Source organism: Thamnophis elegans, chromosome 3 (assembly GCF_009769535.1).
Source record: "Thamnophis elegans isolate rThaEle1 chromosome 3, rThaEle1.pri, whole genome shotgun sequence".
Lineage (NCBI taxonomy): Eukaryota > Metazoa > Chordata > Lepidosauria > Squamata > Colubridae > Thamnophis > Thamnophis elegans.
Window position 1 is genome coordinate 489,479 of NC_045543.1, and position 19,176 is coordinate 508,654.

At 38.5% G+C, this 19,176-nt stretch overlaps 1 protein-coding gene across 4 annotated transcripts in view; it reads left to right on the forward strand.

Annotated features, from left to right (window-relative positions):
* Positions 1-19,176, forward strand: part of SNTG2 (syntrophin gamma 2) — a 228,335-nt gene that overhangs the window by 156,407 nt on the left and 52,752 nt on the right. For all 4 annotated transcript variants that reach the window (XM_032213408.1, XM_032213409.1, XM_032213410.1 and 1 more), the window contains 2 exons: positions 2,531-2,660; positions 10,173-10,211. In XM_032213408.1, coding sequence (XP_032069299.1) covers positions 2,531-2,660; positions 10,173-10,211 — 169 coding nt within the window. The remainder of the gene's footprint in view (positions 1-2,530; positions 2,661-10,172; positions 10,212-19,176) is intronic.

The following is a 19,176-nucleotide window of genomic DNA, read 5'->3' on the forward strand; positions in this document are numbered from 1 at the left end:
AAAATTGGGACATTAGGCATCAAGCATCCAAATTTAGAAAACAGCATTTCGTTAAAGTTAGGAAAGCTGTGGATGATCCCATTTGGCTCCTTAGCTATGCCACATGAATTCAGAATAAAACTAGCAAGTGGCAGGAGTGCAGGCTGCTGTTAAGACAGGCAATATATATATATATATATATAGCCACTATATTAGTTGTATCAGGAATTAAATCCAATTGGCCTCCTTATTTTTATAAAAAAAATTATTGCAGGGATAAACCTCTGTGTTCAAGGCTGGGTTTTGGCGTGGTTGGTCACCTTACGGAATGAGCTGCACTGAAAATTGGTGGGAAGGAAAGGATTCCTTTTGCTTCTGCTTAGCTTTTCAATACTTTTTAGCTTTTAGATGTAATTGAGTGTGGCTTTATTTCAGGCTTTCCAAGCTGAAGATTCATGGATGCTGTTTTGAGATGACAGAGACTGCTTGTTGAGCCTTTTGCTTTCACGTTATAGGAACTCTTTGAGTGCCTCTTACCTTCCACGTTTTTAAACCAATACTGTATATTTTTATATACAATATTGGTTTAAATACTGTTGGGAGTATTTCAGGTGATGTCATTTTATAGATAATATCTATCGATATTCTTATCAGTTGAGGTAAACCAGTAAGAGGAGCCAGAAGGGGATTGGATGTGGGCCACTTCTCTGAAGTTTATTCCAGCCAACAGAAGAATGCCGTTAGCAAAACTGAAAGAGAGAAAAGGCAACCTCTTCTGGATAGGATTTCAGTTTTCTTGAAAGCCAAAAAAATAAAAAATGGAAATATTTCTGGACCTGACATTGCTTCTAAATGCCCAGATGTATTTGTGCAGAGTCTTGGTTTGCAATGAGCATTACCCAAAAATCTGGCTTCTGATGTGGCTTCTGTTGACTGTAATGCACTGCTTGAAAAGTATTTCCAAGCTGTTCCAAATGCAATGTTTAGTAATCAGGGTTTGTTTTTTCTTTTGTTTTTTCAATCTCACATCACTCCAGTAAAGTTTAGTAAGCCCTGGATTCTGGCTTGTTTCTGAAATGTAGCTCAGTGTGCTGATTGTTATCTAAATGATATGGAATCAGAAGGACCACCTCCTTCAATAGGATTCTTATTTCAGCACCAAATCACCTTGTATCATATTTCTCTTCTTGATCCCTGCTTTACATGCAGCAATGCACAAATCTCATTGCATGGCAATTACTTGTCACTTAGCTGTATGGCATAGAAATCCACTCAGCCATAATGTTTCACTCTTGTATGACACTAAATGTTCTGCAAATAATTGTTTTGTTTTCCTTTTTCATTTATCTTACAAGAGGTTTTTTATTTCTACACTGCATTCGTAATGTTAATGGGAAATAAGAGAAAGGCAATAAACGAAGATTGCAAAACTTTCAGATTCCCTCAAAACCTTACCTGTACCCTTCAAAGCCTCCTCAAAGTTGCCACCAAATAATACTTTTGGTGCTGTAATGCTTAAGGTTTCAATTTGAAGAGATTCTTCATAACCGAAGGGAGCCCAAACGCAGCATCTCTCTCTCTCTCTCTCTCTCTCTCTCTCTCTCTCTCTCTCTCTCTCTCTCCCTCCCTCCCTCCCTCTCTCTCTCTCTCTCTCTCTCTCTCATCTTCCACAACTGTTGTATTTGTGCTCCTGTGTGTTCCAATTTGCGAAGTTTTACATAATATACCAATGAAAAGGTTGTTGAGTGCACAGGGAATGATTATTAAACATGGAATAATAATAATAATAATTTAATATGTATATATATAATTTCTTTTCCCTCTCAAAGTTTGAAAAGTTAATATGTAGCCTGCCACTGTGTCCTTTGGTTCTAGATACATTATCCCGCAGTAGATCACTGATATCTATCTGCAATAAATCAATAGGTTAAAATAAAAGCCAAATCCGGGAAGTGAGATCTGGAATGGCTAAACACAAAATACATTTGCAAAGATCTCTGCTGAATGAGCTTGTATGGTCCACCCAGTCACCTATGTGATACTCCTGACCCAGGTAGGACTTCTTTAAAACTACTGTACACCATGAGAGCCAAGGTGGCGCAGTGGTTAAATGCAGCACTGCAGGCTACTTCAGCTGACTGCAGTTCGGCTGTTCAAATCTCACTGGCTCAGGGTTGACTCAGCCTTCCATCCTTCCGAGGTGGGTAAAATGAGGACCCAGATTGTTGTTGGGGGGCGATATGCCGACTCTGTAAACCGCTTAGAGAGGGCTGAAAGCCCTATGAAGCGATATATAAGTCTAACTGCTATTGCTATATTCTGAAATCTGAAAACAAGAATAAATAACTTCCATAACACTCAGGTAGAAACCACATGCAGAGCCTATATAACTTGACTGTGTGGCTCTATAGTGGCTCTATATTCCCATTTCCCTGGAATTATAGTGCATAAATGCTAGTTTGTAGGGATTAGATGAAGACTTAAGAATTGCTGGTATAGCTTCTTTGATGGTATACACACACACACATATATATATTTCTTCTTGCTGCAGATCTAATGCATTTGAAGTACTGGCACTCGATGGAATTAGCACTGGGATACTTCAGTTTTGTTCAGCGCAGGAGGGTGCTGACTGGCTGCGAGCATTATCAACTAACATCAGTGATTTGACACTACAAAATGTACGTTGTTTTCTAGATACGTATATAATGTGTATAGTCTAGGCTCTGTTGTGTTTATTTCACATGTAAATATTATTCAAAGTAACATCTGAAGACTCTTCTCTCTTTCATACACTTCATTATTTATTTATATTCATAGGCATTATTTCATATACAGAGCCACACTACATATACTTTATATCAGACCTTAATTTTTTTATAAACCAGCTGTTTCCTTTTTGAAGGAAACAGTCTTCTGAATCGTCACTTCTTTGAATATGGATCTTACGCTGGGTTCATACTGAGACTGTCCCTCCCTGGCTTCTTAAGAGGCAATTTTTATCAGAAAACTATCATAGAATCCAATCCCCTGGGAACATGTTCTAAATCAGAACATACGGTTCGTGGCTCATAAATACATACAGACAATCAATTTATCAGCATTGTGAAAATGTTCCCTGACCTCTCCTGTGCCCAAGTCCTTACCAAGAGCACACAGTCTGTCTGTCAGGCTAGAGATGATTAACTTCAGTGCATAACTTAATTTTAGCACACACATTTTACTTCACTCTGATGACTCTCTCCTAACACGAGTAAAATGAAGCAGAATGTGATCAAGAAATTGGATCTATTTTGTCATTATTCAGTTGTTCTTGTCCGTTATGATTGAGAGAAACATTATACAGAGAAGACAAATGATCACACTCTGCTACTCTGATCATTTGAATATGAATAGTGTAATTAAATTGTGATTGCTTTATTGAATAGGATACGTTTAGGAGTGGAATAAATAGTTGGGTGCATACGGAAGAAACATCTTACTCTCTACAGGTAGCCCTTGATCTGCAACCATTCATTCAGAAACCATGTGAAGATACAATGGTACTGAATGGATGGTGGTGATGACCAGCCCTCTGGGTGCTTTGCCACCTGTTGGCACTTGCAAATGGTTGTAGGGCTCTGCAATCACACGGCTGAAGTTTGCTACATTCCCTGCTGGCTCCCCCCACCTGCTCACCTTCTGCACTTGTGGCACACCAGCTATTTGTGCACACCTGTGTACTCTTCCTGACCTATTTGTACCCCCACAGCCCATCTTCAACCCAAGTTGTACCCTTGCGCACCCTTCTCAACCCACCCGATACCTTGGCATACCGTCCCCTCTGCACTGTATTCTTTCTTACCTCCGTTGTGGCTCTTGCACACACCTGAACTCTCATCAACCTGCATAGCTTCCCTTTTCCCCCTCCTTGGTCCTGAACGCACCGCTCACCCTCCACCCCACCCCACCCCTTGACACACTCTGCCTGACTCATATAAGGATTATAGAAGCTGGTAGTATGTTTTCTTCACTTTTTCTTGAAAAAAGTTGATAACGAAGTAGAATAAGATTCCCATGAATAAAACTCCTTCTATAGTCCTTCAGCATTAGTGACTATTTTTTTATTTAAAATGTATTTATACTGAATTCATTCATTTTAATGTGTACATTCCTTTCCTACATTCCTATAACCAGTAGACAAATAACCACCATCCAGATCATGGTTGTATCCCAATTACATACTCATGATAATAGAATTCAAAGGGGGTTTTTCTCCCCCCCCCCAAAAAAAAGACTTAATCTATCCAGTTTACTTTGCCTTCCTGCTGATTGGGAGAGGGCATTTTTTATTCAAATAATTAGCTACGGTGCTACATCCCATAATTTCTGTTTGTAAGATTGGAACTTGGAGTGTAAGTATTTACATTAGCAAAGCCAGCCCTCCTGCAGGCTGCAGATTGCCTGAGTTTTGTTTAGAGCCTGTCGTACGCTGCTCAGTTGGATACACTGGGAGCAAAGGCTCTTTAGCCATTGACTAAAACGGGATTAATAAATAATCCCACACCCGCTCTGACGAAGGAGCAGCTGTCTAGCTGTGGGACTGAATAGCTGCGTCTTGTAGAATGGCCAGCACAATGGGGTTCCTGGGGGAATACTCTGTGACAATTTTGTCATACTGAATTTTCAGAGTGGGAAGGAGCATATGGTGTGTCCCTGGCTGCCTGCCAAACTGTCAGCACTGCTGGCAAAACGTTCTCCTTTCTTATTCCAAGTAAAATCCGTTTAATTCTATAGACTGCAATAGGAACAAGGGCAGACCTGTGTTCTAATTATGCACGCGCAGGTAAGGCTGAATGAGGAAATCGTTGAATGAGAAGGCACAGATGCAGGAGCAAAAGCCTAAGGAAATTGAGGATCTTCAGAGATGTTTGGTGATGAAGAGGAGCAGCAGCTCCTCTCAAAGAATCTGGTGAGAACAATAAACCACGTGGACAAAACTCGTGGTTCTCTTTTCAGCACAGGCGGCGGCTCCATGGACACATAGCTTGTTTCTCTCCAAGAGCTTATAAGTTCAAAAACAGCATATCAGTCACTCTGGATTCTTTTGGACTTTGCTCTTCTGGCAAGGAAAAACCTTTTCCATTGAAAAGTAAGACACATGAGCAGAAGACTGTCGTTTGCCAGACTGTTTCGAAAGAAACATTTTTCTAATTGAAAACCCAGGCCTTTCTGTTTCACAGATGGTGGAAATTTCCACAAATCTGGCTTAAGGGTTGGCCTGTCTACACTCTGAGCTAGGTCACCTCGGAAAACAGAATTACGCTATCAGAACCAAAATCTCATCTGCTTTAGGAGCTTCTTAAAGACATCTCTGATGCTTTGTTAAAGAGGGCTTTGATCTGAGTTCTCCTTCGTACCAACATAATTTTCCATTGGAGGGAATGACTGGTTCTTGTGGGGCACAATCAAATGGAATTGCATTTATTTTTCATTATCAGGTGATTCTAGTTTGATCTTGCCTGTGCTAAAACAAGAGTAGATCCCATTGATTCCAATGCAGTTTGTTGCCAAATGCTGTATATATTTTAGTGCCATTATTGTTTTTCTAAGAGAGGATTTTCATGAATCAGGTCATCAGTTATTTACCTACCGATATAACCTTATTCACTGAGAAGTATTAGAGCACCATTAATATATTTCTAAAAATGCATTTGATGCATAAGGATTGAGGTTTTCGAGAAGGTTTCTCTCCCAAATGCATTTGCTGCAATTTTTATTCTGATTGTGCCATTGTGAACTGGGAACCTCTCAAATATTGCTCTGTTGTAACTAGATTGCTCTGAATCTCTTCGTGTTAAAAAAGGTGAAGGGGCTGAATAAGAAAGATAGAACAGTATTGCAGGAGAAATACTATATATAGTAAAAATCAGTCAGTAGGGAATCCTTTTTAATGAGCCACATCAACCTGAATTCCTGCCCAGTTTGAGCTAAAAACTTTTTCTTTGAGAGAAATTGCCCAGCAGATTAAAATGAATGCAGCATTCTGGTGTAGTTCATTATTTATAAAGGAGCTACTGCTCCAAGCTTCTCTACTCTTAGTACCGCTTACCAGTAACTTCACTACATTTCTTTTTGGGAAAATGAGGTGGGGGGTTTAAGGCAGAGGACAGATGTTTAAATTTAAGCATTGAGGAGGATTTTTAAAAAAAAAATCCAGAAGAATTCTAGAAAACCTAAAATCTCCTTCATCATTTAAATACTCTTTCAATGAACTTGCTATTTTAATCAAAAAAATGAAAGTAACGCAGTGCAGCAAGATCTGCTCCTTTTGGGTGCGCAGGTGATGTTATAACACATGTACAAAAGAGATAAGGCTTATGTCACAACCACACAATGCTTCTTTTGTCATTAACCCACCACTGAAACCCCCTGCTCTGCATGGCCAAGCTAGGTTACAATTATTATTTCTATCTTATACCACGAAGGAGGAGATGTTGGAAGGGTTTAAGGTAATAATGATGGTATGATTTGAATATTCTACATTTCTAGGTAGTTAAAATAATGGTGCCAGGTAACAGAATTGAGAGGAAATGGTGTGTTTAAGACCAACTAATGAATTGCCAAAATGTCTTTCTTTATTCACTGTTTAGATCCTCATCAATCACACCAGCACTGGAAATGTAAAATAATAATCTCAATCTCTCTCCTTGAGTGATAGCTAGGGTGCTGAAGTGGTTATGGTACTCCACTAGAAATCATGACGCCATGGGTCTTAACATTCCCCTAGGCCAGGGGTGGGGAACGGTGACCCTTTTATGACTTGTGGGCTTCAACTCCCAGAATTCCTGAGCCAGTTTTAGTATAGCATGCTTGGCTCAGGAATTCTGGGAGTTGAAGCCCACAAGTCATAAAAGGGTCACCGTTCCCCACCTTTGTCCTAGCCACAGAAGTTGGCTGGGCGATTCTGGGTTAATCATTCTCTCAGATCAAGATTCCACTTGGAAGTTGAAAAACTTCCATGTATCAACCCACATTGGACCAGCCTCCTGGAGTTCCTAAACTTCTATCAAGAGTGTTTAATACTGCAGTGAATTCTTCAGGCTGAGGATCATACTAATAAATACACACACACACACTAACACAGACCACTGACAATTAACAGCACCTCAATTAATTCAAAGACAGAGCTTTGAGGTGTGTCTTCTTCCAGTTTTAATGTTCTTCGTCAGTTCCTCTTCTACATGTTGATGTCAGGGTGGAGAAAATTCTATGTGTCCACATAGTTTATCTACAGTATAGGCAAATGAAAATTTACATTTAGTAAATTACATTGAGTACCGTATACTCAATGTAAATTGTTCTAAACTTGACTGTGAAAAATATGATTTCTGTAATAGAGTTATCAAAATCTGGAATGCCCCGCCTAATTCAGTTGTCTCAGCTACGAATTTTCAGTTTCAATCACAAATTGATTTCTGGGGGCCTTGCTTCATACTTAAGCGGTCAGAAGAGGGGGCAGGCATAAGGGCACCAATATGCCTATTGCCCCTGTCATTGTATTGTTATTATCTTGTTCTTGTTTTTGTTTGACAAATTTCAATCAATCAATCAACAAGTATAGAAAATCCAACTCCCCAAAAAAACAAAACAGGCATTGTCTGATCTATCAACAGTTCCCACAGAGGGTCAATATAATATTTATATTATATAATAAATATATTTAATAAAATGTAATATTTATTATATTTAAATAAATAATTCTCCCCAAGCCAAATCTGACTTGTTAAGAGGAAGATTTATCCTCATTAGAGATGTAGTAGGACAGCCTCCTTCCCTCTTACCTCCAGCGCAGCTTTCAGTGAAGTTTATAGAGCATAAATCAGTTAGGATGGAAATTTGCATTTGACAATGACAAAAGAATATATGTTACACTTTTTTATTTGCTGTGAAAAAAGCAGTTCTTAATTTAAGTTTTTAAATTAGCATGTTAATCATTGTCATAATGTACAATTGTAAGACAAAGGCAACATCTTTTACGATGGTGGCTTGTTTGATATATGGGACATATTTCCAGATATAGCCATGTAAGATTATACCATTATATTTCTTTTGCTATCTTGTTCTCTATTTTTTACTTGTTCCTTATTTATCTTGAATTTTTTTTTTAAAAAAAACCAACTATGTCATTCTGGGCAGCTTCTAAGCCTATTGCTGCTGCTGCTGCTGCTACTACTACCACTACTACTATTATTACTACTACTACCGGGACTACTCAGAATCAAGTTCTGTTTGCTCTTTTTTGTATTTTTATATATAGCCTGTGAGAATATCTTACATTGTTTCTTTTAATACTTTATGGTTAACAACCCAGAGAATTGTAAAGTCAGTAATTTCATATGCAGCGTAAGTTTTACTTTTACATGATGGTGTTTTCAGCAAGGATTGCTCTGAAACACTTGTTAAAACATTTTTATTGTAGAATTCCATGTTTTAGTCCATTTTATCTAGATATTGTGATTATTTCATTGTACTGCTCCAGCTTGCTAAGTACTTAGAGAACCCTCTCACAAACAAACAATTAAACAATTCTGAAATTTGTTAGCAAAAAATATCATTAATATATAAGATATATTTATCAATGGTAGTACATAACAACCCTTTCTGTTATTATTAGAATTATGTCCTGCTTCTCTTTCAGGGCCTAATTTATTAGATGGTACAATACCATACCATGGAGAAGCAGTGAAATGTCTTTTGTAGGAGAATTTAATTGAAATTCTATATGCATTTTAGATTAGTTGATCTAAGTTGCATTTCCTGGACTATTGTGTAAATCAAAACAAGAGTTTCTCTTTGGATTCCGTACTTTTTCCAGATCTTACAGTATGGTTCTTGGCTCATCAGAAGGATTGCACTAATTAAAATTCAGTTTTTTGCATTTAAAAATATCAGATTTATTTAAATATTTAATGAATAGACACATTTAAGCATAAACACAGTTGAAACAACCCAGATATACAGTAGATAGATTAATGTATCCTTTTAAGGATGGTCAAGTTATTAAGGTTAATTTTGTTTGCATGCCATTAAGAGCCATAATATATCATAGATCATACAGCTGCTCTTATAGAAAGATCAATACAAATAAATGCTTAGAAATAGGGTTACTGCCTGCACTAAATTATGAAGTCTTTTTCTACTTCACTTGTATGACGGGATATAGTAAAAGATAAACATGGTGTCCATAGAGCATAGAACCATGTATGAAACTCATGGGCTTTGTTGAAACGTTTTAAACAGCCACATTGATATGAGCATGGCAGGTTTCTAGGGATATTGAATGAAATGATTTCTATGCAACCTTGCACAGGTCAATCTACTTTAAAATCTTTACTAAGTTGAGATACTTATCTGCTTATTTACTACAGTCTGCCAATCATTACAAAATCACTGTGGTTACTGATGGGATTGATACTGCTTGCTTATTCTGTGTGCTGTATTTTTTCTTTTGAAAATTGCATCCTATTCTGATTCAAAGAAGCTCCATTTCAAGTATGATTGGCAGGAGCTCCTCTCAGTCCAATGGAGGAGAGTATCCACAGCAACAATGAAAGATTGAAGGGTCAATCTGCTTCCTAGTTATTTGATTGCTCTCAGTTGTTTCAGTTAAAATGGAGAGAAGTGATAGAGCTTTGAAGTTGCTTACGAAATGCTTTCTGCCATCCAGATGCAGCCTCCTGATTTTATCCAGAGCCAGAGAGTCATTGCACTAGTCCTCTACTTAAATAGTGCTGCATGGCATTATTTAAGTAATGGACTAGGATCTTAGAAACTCAAATTCACCCTCAGTTGTGGAAGTTTAGTGGGGTTTGGGGGCCAGTTAATCTCAGCCCAGCCCATCTGACAGTATTACTTCCGTGGGACAGGGAGAAATGCAGGAAGTTATGTTAAATATGCCTCCCTGAACCTCTGTGGGAAAAGTGGACTCTGAATCTACTACTTACCCTGACTGTGGCGTCTTTCAGTTTAGGAAGTAAGAATAGATTATGGTGAATCTGCTGCATCCTGTTGTTGCCTCCTCAATTCAATCTGATATTTTCTTGGGACCACGTGGTTACCATGAGAGCCACGCAATTATGAATAAAACTCATAAATGACAATATAATTGCAGTTATTTTGTGTTATTACCTTTTTCTATTCTTTTTTTACAGATGAAGATGGCAAACAAATGCTGTTCTGCCTCGGACCAGGTAGGGTGCTCATTGTGTTATTCCTAGATACATGTGATTTCACATTTCCTTTTCAGTAGGTTTAAAAAGAGAGAGAGGGAGGGGGAGGGAGGGAGAGAGGGGGGGCAGTAATTATCCTACCAGTATGTTGCATTTCGTAGAGTAAGCAGGGAGGAAAAGTATGCTTAATGCCTGAAATAAGCCAGCTTATGAAGCAAAGTTTCACTAAACAGAAATGGAATTTGAATGTCCTCAGAATAATTAAGTTATGATGACAAGAAAACAAGGGAAGGATTAGATATTTAGTTTGTAGACTTGCTTTGGAAATATAGTGCTTTTGAAAGATCTTCTTTTTATTATTTACTTTATTCTTAATTCACCTTCATTTATCAAACATGTCTTATTTCCCTTTGCCTGTAAAAGCAGATCACAGACATTCTATGTGCCCTGGTCCAGTGGTTCTCAACCTTTTCTTCACTCTGGACTCCTTTTAAGTAACCTTTGTGGCAACACACTCCCAAGATTTAACTCAAAATTTAAATCATAACATTTCTTCAAGCCTTCATGGACCCCCCGTGACAACATCACAGCACACACACTCCAGGGTTTGCAGACCACAGGCTGAGAATCACTGCACTAGGCATTAAAAAGTCAACAAGCAATGAAAAACAGAAAGGGAGAAAAACCCAGCTTATTTATCTTCTCTTCTACTCATCATTCGTCTTTGATTACGAGGCTCTGTACTCTTCCTTTTAATATGCCCAGCACCATTTGTGATAAGATTTATACCAGGGCGGTCAAGCTCGCCACCTGTGGGCCGGATGGGTCACGAGCTGGCCACGCCCACATCCGGTTTAGCAAGCAGAGGAATTGCAATACGTCACGTGATGATGTTGTAACAACCCAAGTTTGACACCCCTGGTTTACATAGTAATTACTTGTAAGGTAATAGCGGACAAATAGTAGCATATTAGGCTATTTCTGCCCAGTTCCTTAGGAAAAAATTGTTTTGGAAGCTGAAGTCATAAGATTCTCTCCTCTGAGGAATGGGGTAAAGAACTCACAGCTACTACCAGCACCATCACAAGATAAAGATCCTGACCTTTCTAGCTCTTTTCCCAGGATCAACCCTGAGAGTTACATCCCTGAGAAAACTTTGAGTTCTGCTGTGGTCGAATGCAAGAAGAAAGACGTAGTCTGTACACCTGTAATTAACATCTGAAAGAAAGTGTGCATATTTCTTTCATTCTCATAGCTTAAGGATGTCTGCATTTTCATAGCACAAACAAGGATGTGGATATGTTCCTGCTTTGGAAATTTGCACATGGAAATACCAAAGACATGATTTAACCTTTTTGTGTTTGGTTTCATATATATTCAGCCATATTTCAGTATATAGAGAGCATCTGTTCTTATATAAATAACTCAAATTCAACTCCTGACATCTTCAAGTAAAAACGGGAAAGGCTCGGCTGAGCAGCCTCTTTTCCCCCCAGTTAGATAGAAGAATGAGGGAGTTTCTTGTTTTCTTCATATTCGTATTGGAAATTGCATCTGGAATTCTCTTTGTAACATTTGCTTCTTATTATTTATCCTTGCTGTAAATTCATCCCTTGAATTTGTAGCAGAACAGAATCTAATCTAAGACAAATGGGATCACTTTTTCAAAAGCAGAATTTGTTATCCTAATTGCTTTAAATTTCACTATCAGCTATTTTTCTCGAGAAATCTATTGCATTTCTCAAATCTCTTGCAAGTCTATGATATTTTTGTGGGTTTTGTTGTTTTAAGACTCATATATTTGCCTCAGCGTAGAAATGAAATGTCAAAACAGTAGCTTAAACTAGTATATCATCTTCTTGGAACCTGCCAAATGTTTACCATTCCTGCTCTGCAAATATGAACATTTCTTGAGTCTGCTTTGTATGCTTTATCATAATGTTCAGAAAATAGAAAGTACTTATTTCTCTGTTATTTTAGAAGACAGCTAGATTTGTGACTCAATTTCTAACACACACACCACTGGGCCACATTTTCGTGGTAAAATTTTGAATTAGGTTATGCTATGAATGGAATCCATACAACTTGATTTTGAGTTATATTTGTAGCTTTATTTTATTTGAGATCTACACCTAATATTTTTTTTCAAGTTAACTGGAATTACTAACAACTCATACAGTATTGCAATGTATTTAGAAATCGTAATTTCTGTGATTTCCTAAATGCAAGCATGCCTCTATGTATGTGTGTGTGTGTGTATATGTACATTTGTATATCTATGTGTATAATTTGTGTGTGTGTGTGTGTGTGTGTGTGTAATTGTTTCTAGCAGATTTCTTTTGCCTAAAAAGAAATATTTGGGGGCCCAACAGCAGTTGGGATCAGATTTTTGCTGCCTTAAGGGAAGGCAATAAGAGATGGGAAATATTCTTGAAATATTAACTTCAAGGACTCTTATGATAGTCAGAAAACAGTAGGTAAACAATAACCGCATAATCTCTATAGGTGGTCCTTGTCTTATGACTATAACAGAGCCTATCCATTACAGTGGTAAATCTGACAATTATAAAATGGATCGTCAGATGACTGGCTCAATTTTACGAATGCTTTCTGGGGCAGTCATTAAGCAAAGCACCATGATAGTGAAGTGAATCTACGGTCATTCAGTAAACACATTGTTTCGATGTGTGATTTTTCCCAAATAGCAATAGCACTTAGACTACTTCACAGGGCTTCACAGCCCTCTGTATGCGGTTTACAGAGTCAGCCTTTTGCCCCCAACAATATGGGTCCACATTTTACCAACCTCAGAAGGATGGAAGACTGAGTCAATCTTGAGCCAGTCAGGATTGAACTCATGGCAGTGGGCAGTGAGTTAGCCCTGAAGTACGGCATTCTGACCACTGAAGTAAACACTGGTTTTCTGCAAAAACATTGTAAATCCTGATCAGGGAACTGCAGAATGCTGCAGGGAGGTATAAATGTGGACTAGTTGGCAAGCATTCAGACATTTTTTTTTCAGACATTTATTACGATTTATAGGCCGCCCTTCTCCCTGAGGGGACTCAGGGCGGCTTACAATCACGGGAAGGGGGTGCAATAATACAAGACAAACAGTGAGTAAACAAGATAGATAATAAAACACCAACTTGCATTCAACAGTCAACACTCGGGCGGGTAATTTAAAAACTTATCCCCAGGCCTGCTGGGAGAGCCAGGTCTTAAGGGCCGTGCGGAAGGTCTGGATGGTGGTGAGGGTACGAATCTCAACGGGGAGGTCGTTCCACAGGGTCGGAGCTGCAACAGAAAAGGCTCTCCTCTGTGTAGTCACCCAAAATGGGGCCATATGGCCATAGAAGGGCGGCCATCAGAACTTTGGAGCTGGGTCATAAGTATCTTTGGGGGGGGAGGGTGTTCCATCATAACTTGGAATAGTTGCTAAGCAACTGTTAGTAAAACGTGCATTTTATTATATAAAAATATAATAAAATGCAAATAAAAAAATAATAAAATGCAATCTCATAAAGGCTCCAGCCTACAACACAGACCATCTATCATGAACTACCAATTGCTTGCTGGAATCGGTTGGTTTTTCAGAAGGCTGGCAGTTGGGGGGCACCGCATAACTCGGGATACGCTGTTCCCTAGTGAAGGGCAACTTTAAAGAAAGATTTCCTCTGATTTCTAATTCCTCTGTATTACATGGGATGAAAACCCTCCTTTTGGTAAGGATCGTATACATGATCCTGGGACTACATGGGGCCAAATCATGTAAGAACAAAACCAACAACATTGTCTCTTGTCTTGCTGGGTTTCAATGTGAGTTTGCTTTCCTGCATGAGGTGTCCGTTCAGGACATTCATAACAACCCCAGCAGTTTGATGTTCTGCCAAGGGTATATTACTTGACTGTCAAAATAGAGAATTCGCTTTCTAAACTTGTTGCAAATGCAATAAAAAGATTAGATCTTTATTTCACACTTGGCAATACTGCAAGAATTCTGGAAAATGATTTATAATAATATAAAACAGGTTTTAAAGGTAGGTTTTTCTTTTCTTCCTGTTATCCTTTACAGTGTTGAATATTGATTATGATGACTACATGCCATACGGTCATTGTTGACTTTTACAACCATTCCTACAATATATATCAAACTGACTTTTCCTGTAATAACTGGTTGGGTTCTCTATTCTTCCTACTGGAAAACACCAATAATTCTTTCGGAAGAAAAATTGAAAATTCAGATATGAAAATATGTATCATACAATCATAGAATCAATATATTAAATTAAAAACTAACTTCATATTTAAAAAATCAATAAATTTGATACAGCATGTAACTTAATGCAATTATGTGCCATCAAGTTGTTTTCAACTCCTGGTGATCACATTGGTAGATTTTTTTTCCATGACAACCTGATTCCACCCTAATCTTTCAGGTTTTCCAGTGGTTAAATTAACATGAAAATCATTTTGTTTTATAATTTTACAAACAGGTTTGTACAGTAGTCCTTGACTTAGCAACTACTCAAAGTTATAATCGACTGTCCCAGGGATACTTAGACCCAGTTCCAAAGTTTCAATGCCATAGTCATGTGACCACATTTTAAGTTCTCAGTAACTGGTCTGCATTTATGGTCATTTGCAGTGACCCCCATGGACATGTAGCCCTGTTTTACTTTTTTACTAAAAAAAGTAGTTTTTAGACTTATATTTCTTGGTCTAGTCTGCTTCGTAGGTTTCCAGCCCCTTCCTATCACATCTATCACAATAAGTGAGGACCATGAGTAGGCCCAAACCGTTAACACATCCTGAGTATGTAGAACTTGCAAACACATAGTGGGGCATTATATCCAGCACCTTGAATTGCACTCAGAAACAAACCAGCATCATCATAATGATATCTCATCCAAAACAGAGAGGCAATTGAGAGGCAATTTTATGTAGATGTTGAATAATATACCAACTCAGAAACTAGAACAGGTTATCCAAAGAGGGGAACCTTTGGACACAAGTGGTTGATAGAATTACTCGTGTCACGCTGACCTTGGCTCCCACTTCGAAACGTTGTAAGAGGAGAGCCATGTTAGTCTATATAGTGAAACAAAATTAAAATCAGATGGAATCTGGCAGTATCTTTTCTGATTAGCAAATTCTATTAAAAGGCTTGGATTCTATTCATCTGATGAAGTGACCTGCAGCTCATGAAAATAAGCCTTTTAATCAAATGCATTAGGCAGAAAAAGTGTTCCTGGACACCTTCCGGTTTTCGCTATCCTTTAGAAGAGACAGGAAGCATGATCCTGTAGGAATTTATGTTTGGTTCTCAACCAGCTTACAAAATTAAGTACAAACTCTGGAACCATGAAGTACTTAAATCCTAGTTTAGAGAATCAAGCAATTACTATTCTTTCTAATTCTTTCAGGAATGAAATTAATATTCTTTGTGATTACAGATACAACCCAAGATAATGGCAAATAAAAGTCAGCTCAGCCACAAATCTCTTGACAGCAGTGTAGATGAATGCTTACTCATAAAGACACAATCACTCTCTGGGGGCTTTGTGGAAGTAAGTTAAGCACTGTTGGAAATGATTAGCCAACCTTTGGTCCACTGGTCCTTCTTTCAGATATATTTCCTTACCAACCATTCACTCACCCCCTGTGCACCCTCCCCGTTCGTTCCTTTCCCTCCCTCACATTCACTCACAAGTCACAACCCTTGCCCTCTCTGCGCATTCCCTAATCTGCACCATTCCCCCGCACAACTTCCCTGACCCATGGCAACATATTTTGCACACTTTACCCAAACTGCATGGCCTCGGACCTGTGCTGCACTTTCATGTTCTCCCTCGCGCCCTTGTTCACCCTCCCTAATCGGCACAGTGTCTCTTGTACACCCCATGCACCCTCTCTGACCATCCAGTGCCTCCCCTGCATCCCCCTCTCACCCTCCCCCATCCAGCAGCAGCCAGTTACCTGTGGTGATTGCGCTATGAGGCACCATTTTGTTCACTTGAAGGCTACAAATAGATAAACAGGAGAGTTTTAGTAGCATGAAAACAGATGGACTGGATATGTTGGAATAAAGTCAACCATATGATGGGGTTGCAGATATGAGTGGATTGTATATTGACACCATAGCATCCAAAAGCTACATATGTCCATTTTGCTGCCCACAACTTCATTCTGAATAATGCCATATTAGCTGTCCCAGTAGTGAGAAACCTATTTGTAGTTGTGTAATGTCTTTATAATTTGCACGTAGTATGAAATAATTGGTTTCATTTCTCCTCAGCATGACATACAGTTGTCTGCTGAAGGCATTGTGGGTGGCAGGATAGTCAGCACATATCAGGCTATCACTCCCATTCGCACCCTGCAAGATGTCGACTGAGGTCCTTGTCCTGAGAAAGAGGACAAGGAACAGAAGCTCTGGAATCTCCAATGGTGGAGATGTTCCACTGTATCCGTGCTGCTCCCAAACATTTTGTAACCTATCAGCTGCATTTCCAAACTGTTGCAGTCAAGGCCAACTGAGCTAAGCAAATGTACAAGCCTTTCCAGCGATTGTATTCAGCAGGTTCTGGAGGAGGGAACTTTTGAGTGGTTCAGAGAACCGGTAAATACCGCCTCTGACTGGCCCCGCCCACATCTATTCTCTGCCTCCCGAGCCCCAGCTGATCAGGAGGAAATGGAGATTTTACAGTATCCTTCCCCTGCCACACCCACCAAGCCCTCCCACAAAATCAGTAGTAAAAATTTTGAATCCCATCCCTGAGCCTTTCCCAATCATCTGCAAGGCACCAGAAGTCAAACAACTTCATGCGTGATGATGCGGTGGCAATGGCCCAGATTTGGTATATTTCAAGACCAACATGTTTCCTAATATGTTTTGTGAAAATCAAAGAGTAACATCTGTAGAGGGCCAATTTAGAATATATATGGTTTTTTTACAATCCTAGAAATAACAATCTCTAAAATAAACTTTACATTTGAAAAAAGCAGGTTTTAGATTTTATATCCTGCTGAAATTATTACCAACTCCTGTTCCAAATCAGGAGTTGTATGTCTCTGGAATATTCCTGGTCAAGAAATAATAATTGTGATTTTTTTTTCAGACATCCTTTCTGAGTTCTCATTCAAATATGTGTATTAAATTTATAAACTACCATAACCAAATGGATGGAAAGCTTATATTTGTGTTTTTTTTTAATGAAAAAGTTGCAGAATTTTGTATAATGGAATTCATTTCTGTTATCAAATTTATTAAAATATGCATCACATGCTTACTTTTTAAAAAAAAATCACATATTTGAGAGTAATATTGCAGAGAGAATATTGTCTCTACATAAAAGTATAAGAAGCTACCTGGAAAGCCAGCTATCCTAAGAGTCTCTATATGGTTTGAGATGAGAATATGAGGTTCTTAGCAGTGAATGAGATGCCATCACACCATTCCAATCAGTACATTTGCAGATGAAAAGGCGTGAAATGAGTGAATCTTTACAGCCCAGCTGTAGACAGAGCCATGGATCACAAGGATTACACTGGGCCTCCGTCTCTCTTCTGGTGGGGGTCAAAGAGCTCAGTTCAACCCACAAACGCAGGACGGATGCTCTGACCAGCAAACTATGGAGCCCAGACACAGAAGAGAAGGGAGACAGTGGAAATAGCAATTCGATTTAATACTTTAGTTGGGGTGTTAGCTTGAGGTCTTGTTTATTATTTTTGAACTCTATGCATGCTCCCAGTCAGCATAGAGGGTGCCCCTTGCCCCATAGCTCTGGCCCTAACACTGCTGTCCGTTGATGAGTATGAAATGAAAAGAGGTTTCATGGACAAAGTTGGTGAGAAACTATGGAAATACTAAATTAAAACCACCCAATTATACTACCGGTAATCAATTACTCTGGAAGCCACTTTGGTGTAATATTATGACATCAGGTTAGAAACAGGGAAACCATGAGTTCTAGTCCCATTTTAGACCCAAAGCCAGCTTTGGGTCAGTCACTCTCTCCCAGACTTAAGAAGGAGGAAATGACAAAGCCCTTCTGAAAAATATTGCTAAGGAAACTGCAGGGATTTGGCCAGGCCATTTCCAAAAACCAGACATAATTGAACAAAAGTTTAAAAAAGTCATTCTAGAAATGTAGCAATAATAACCTTAATGATCAACCTTGTGCCCTGGTGTACAATTAAACCAGTTGATTTTGAACTATTTAAAACACCAACTGTATAATTAGCGTGCTAACTCAGCTTTAGAACTTTAGCCTCTTAACCTGCCAAGTTTCTTAGAACCCTCACCAATCTTGATTGCCATTTATTTATTCATATAAAACATGCAGCATTCCAGGGAGGAAAAATATATTCTAGTTTTAACTTTCTTTAATTTTTCTTTCTTTCTGCATAAATGCTGTCACAAAGTATTCATTTGTATATGAATATATACACAAAAGAAACAAGCCTGAAGCTACAAGGGTTTTTTTGTCTTCTTAATTTTTATTGTGGGGTAATATTCAGTACCAAGGCATTAATTGTTCACTTCAAGACAAAACTTGCTCCCCATGAAGTCATTGTTTCTCTTTCAACTACATGAACTTAAAGCTGCCGAGTCCGCATTTTATATTTGTGGAGTATCTATTTGTGTCCCGTGTTTATGTTCATTAATTTGTCAGCCTATGCTTATTGTAATAATACTTATAAACTGCCAAATAGTGCAAAAAAAGCATTCATATGCAATGGCTAATGAAAAAGGAGAATTAATAATGTGTTCTTTAACTTGATCAGAGAGTTCTGCAGTGCAATCCTATATATGCATGCAGAGGTTGGTTGCATTTGATCAATTCTCATCAGGTTGTTGCTTGCACCATTTTCTCTCTCTCCTTTTTCTCACTGCAACCTTTTGGATTCCCAAGAATCTCTCCCAGGTATTGGAGGCCTCTCTATAGCATTTGTTTGATGAAGTGTAAGGGGCTGTAGCTGT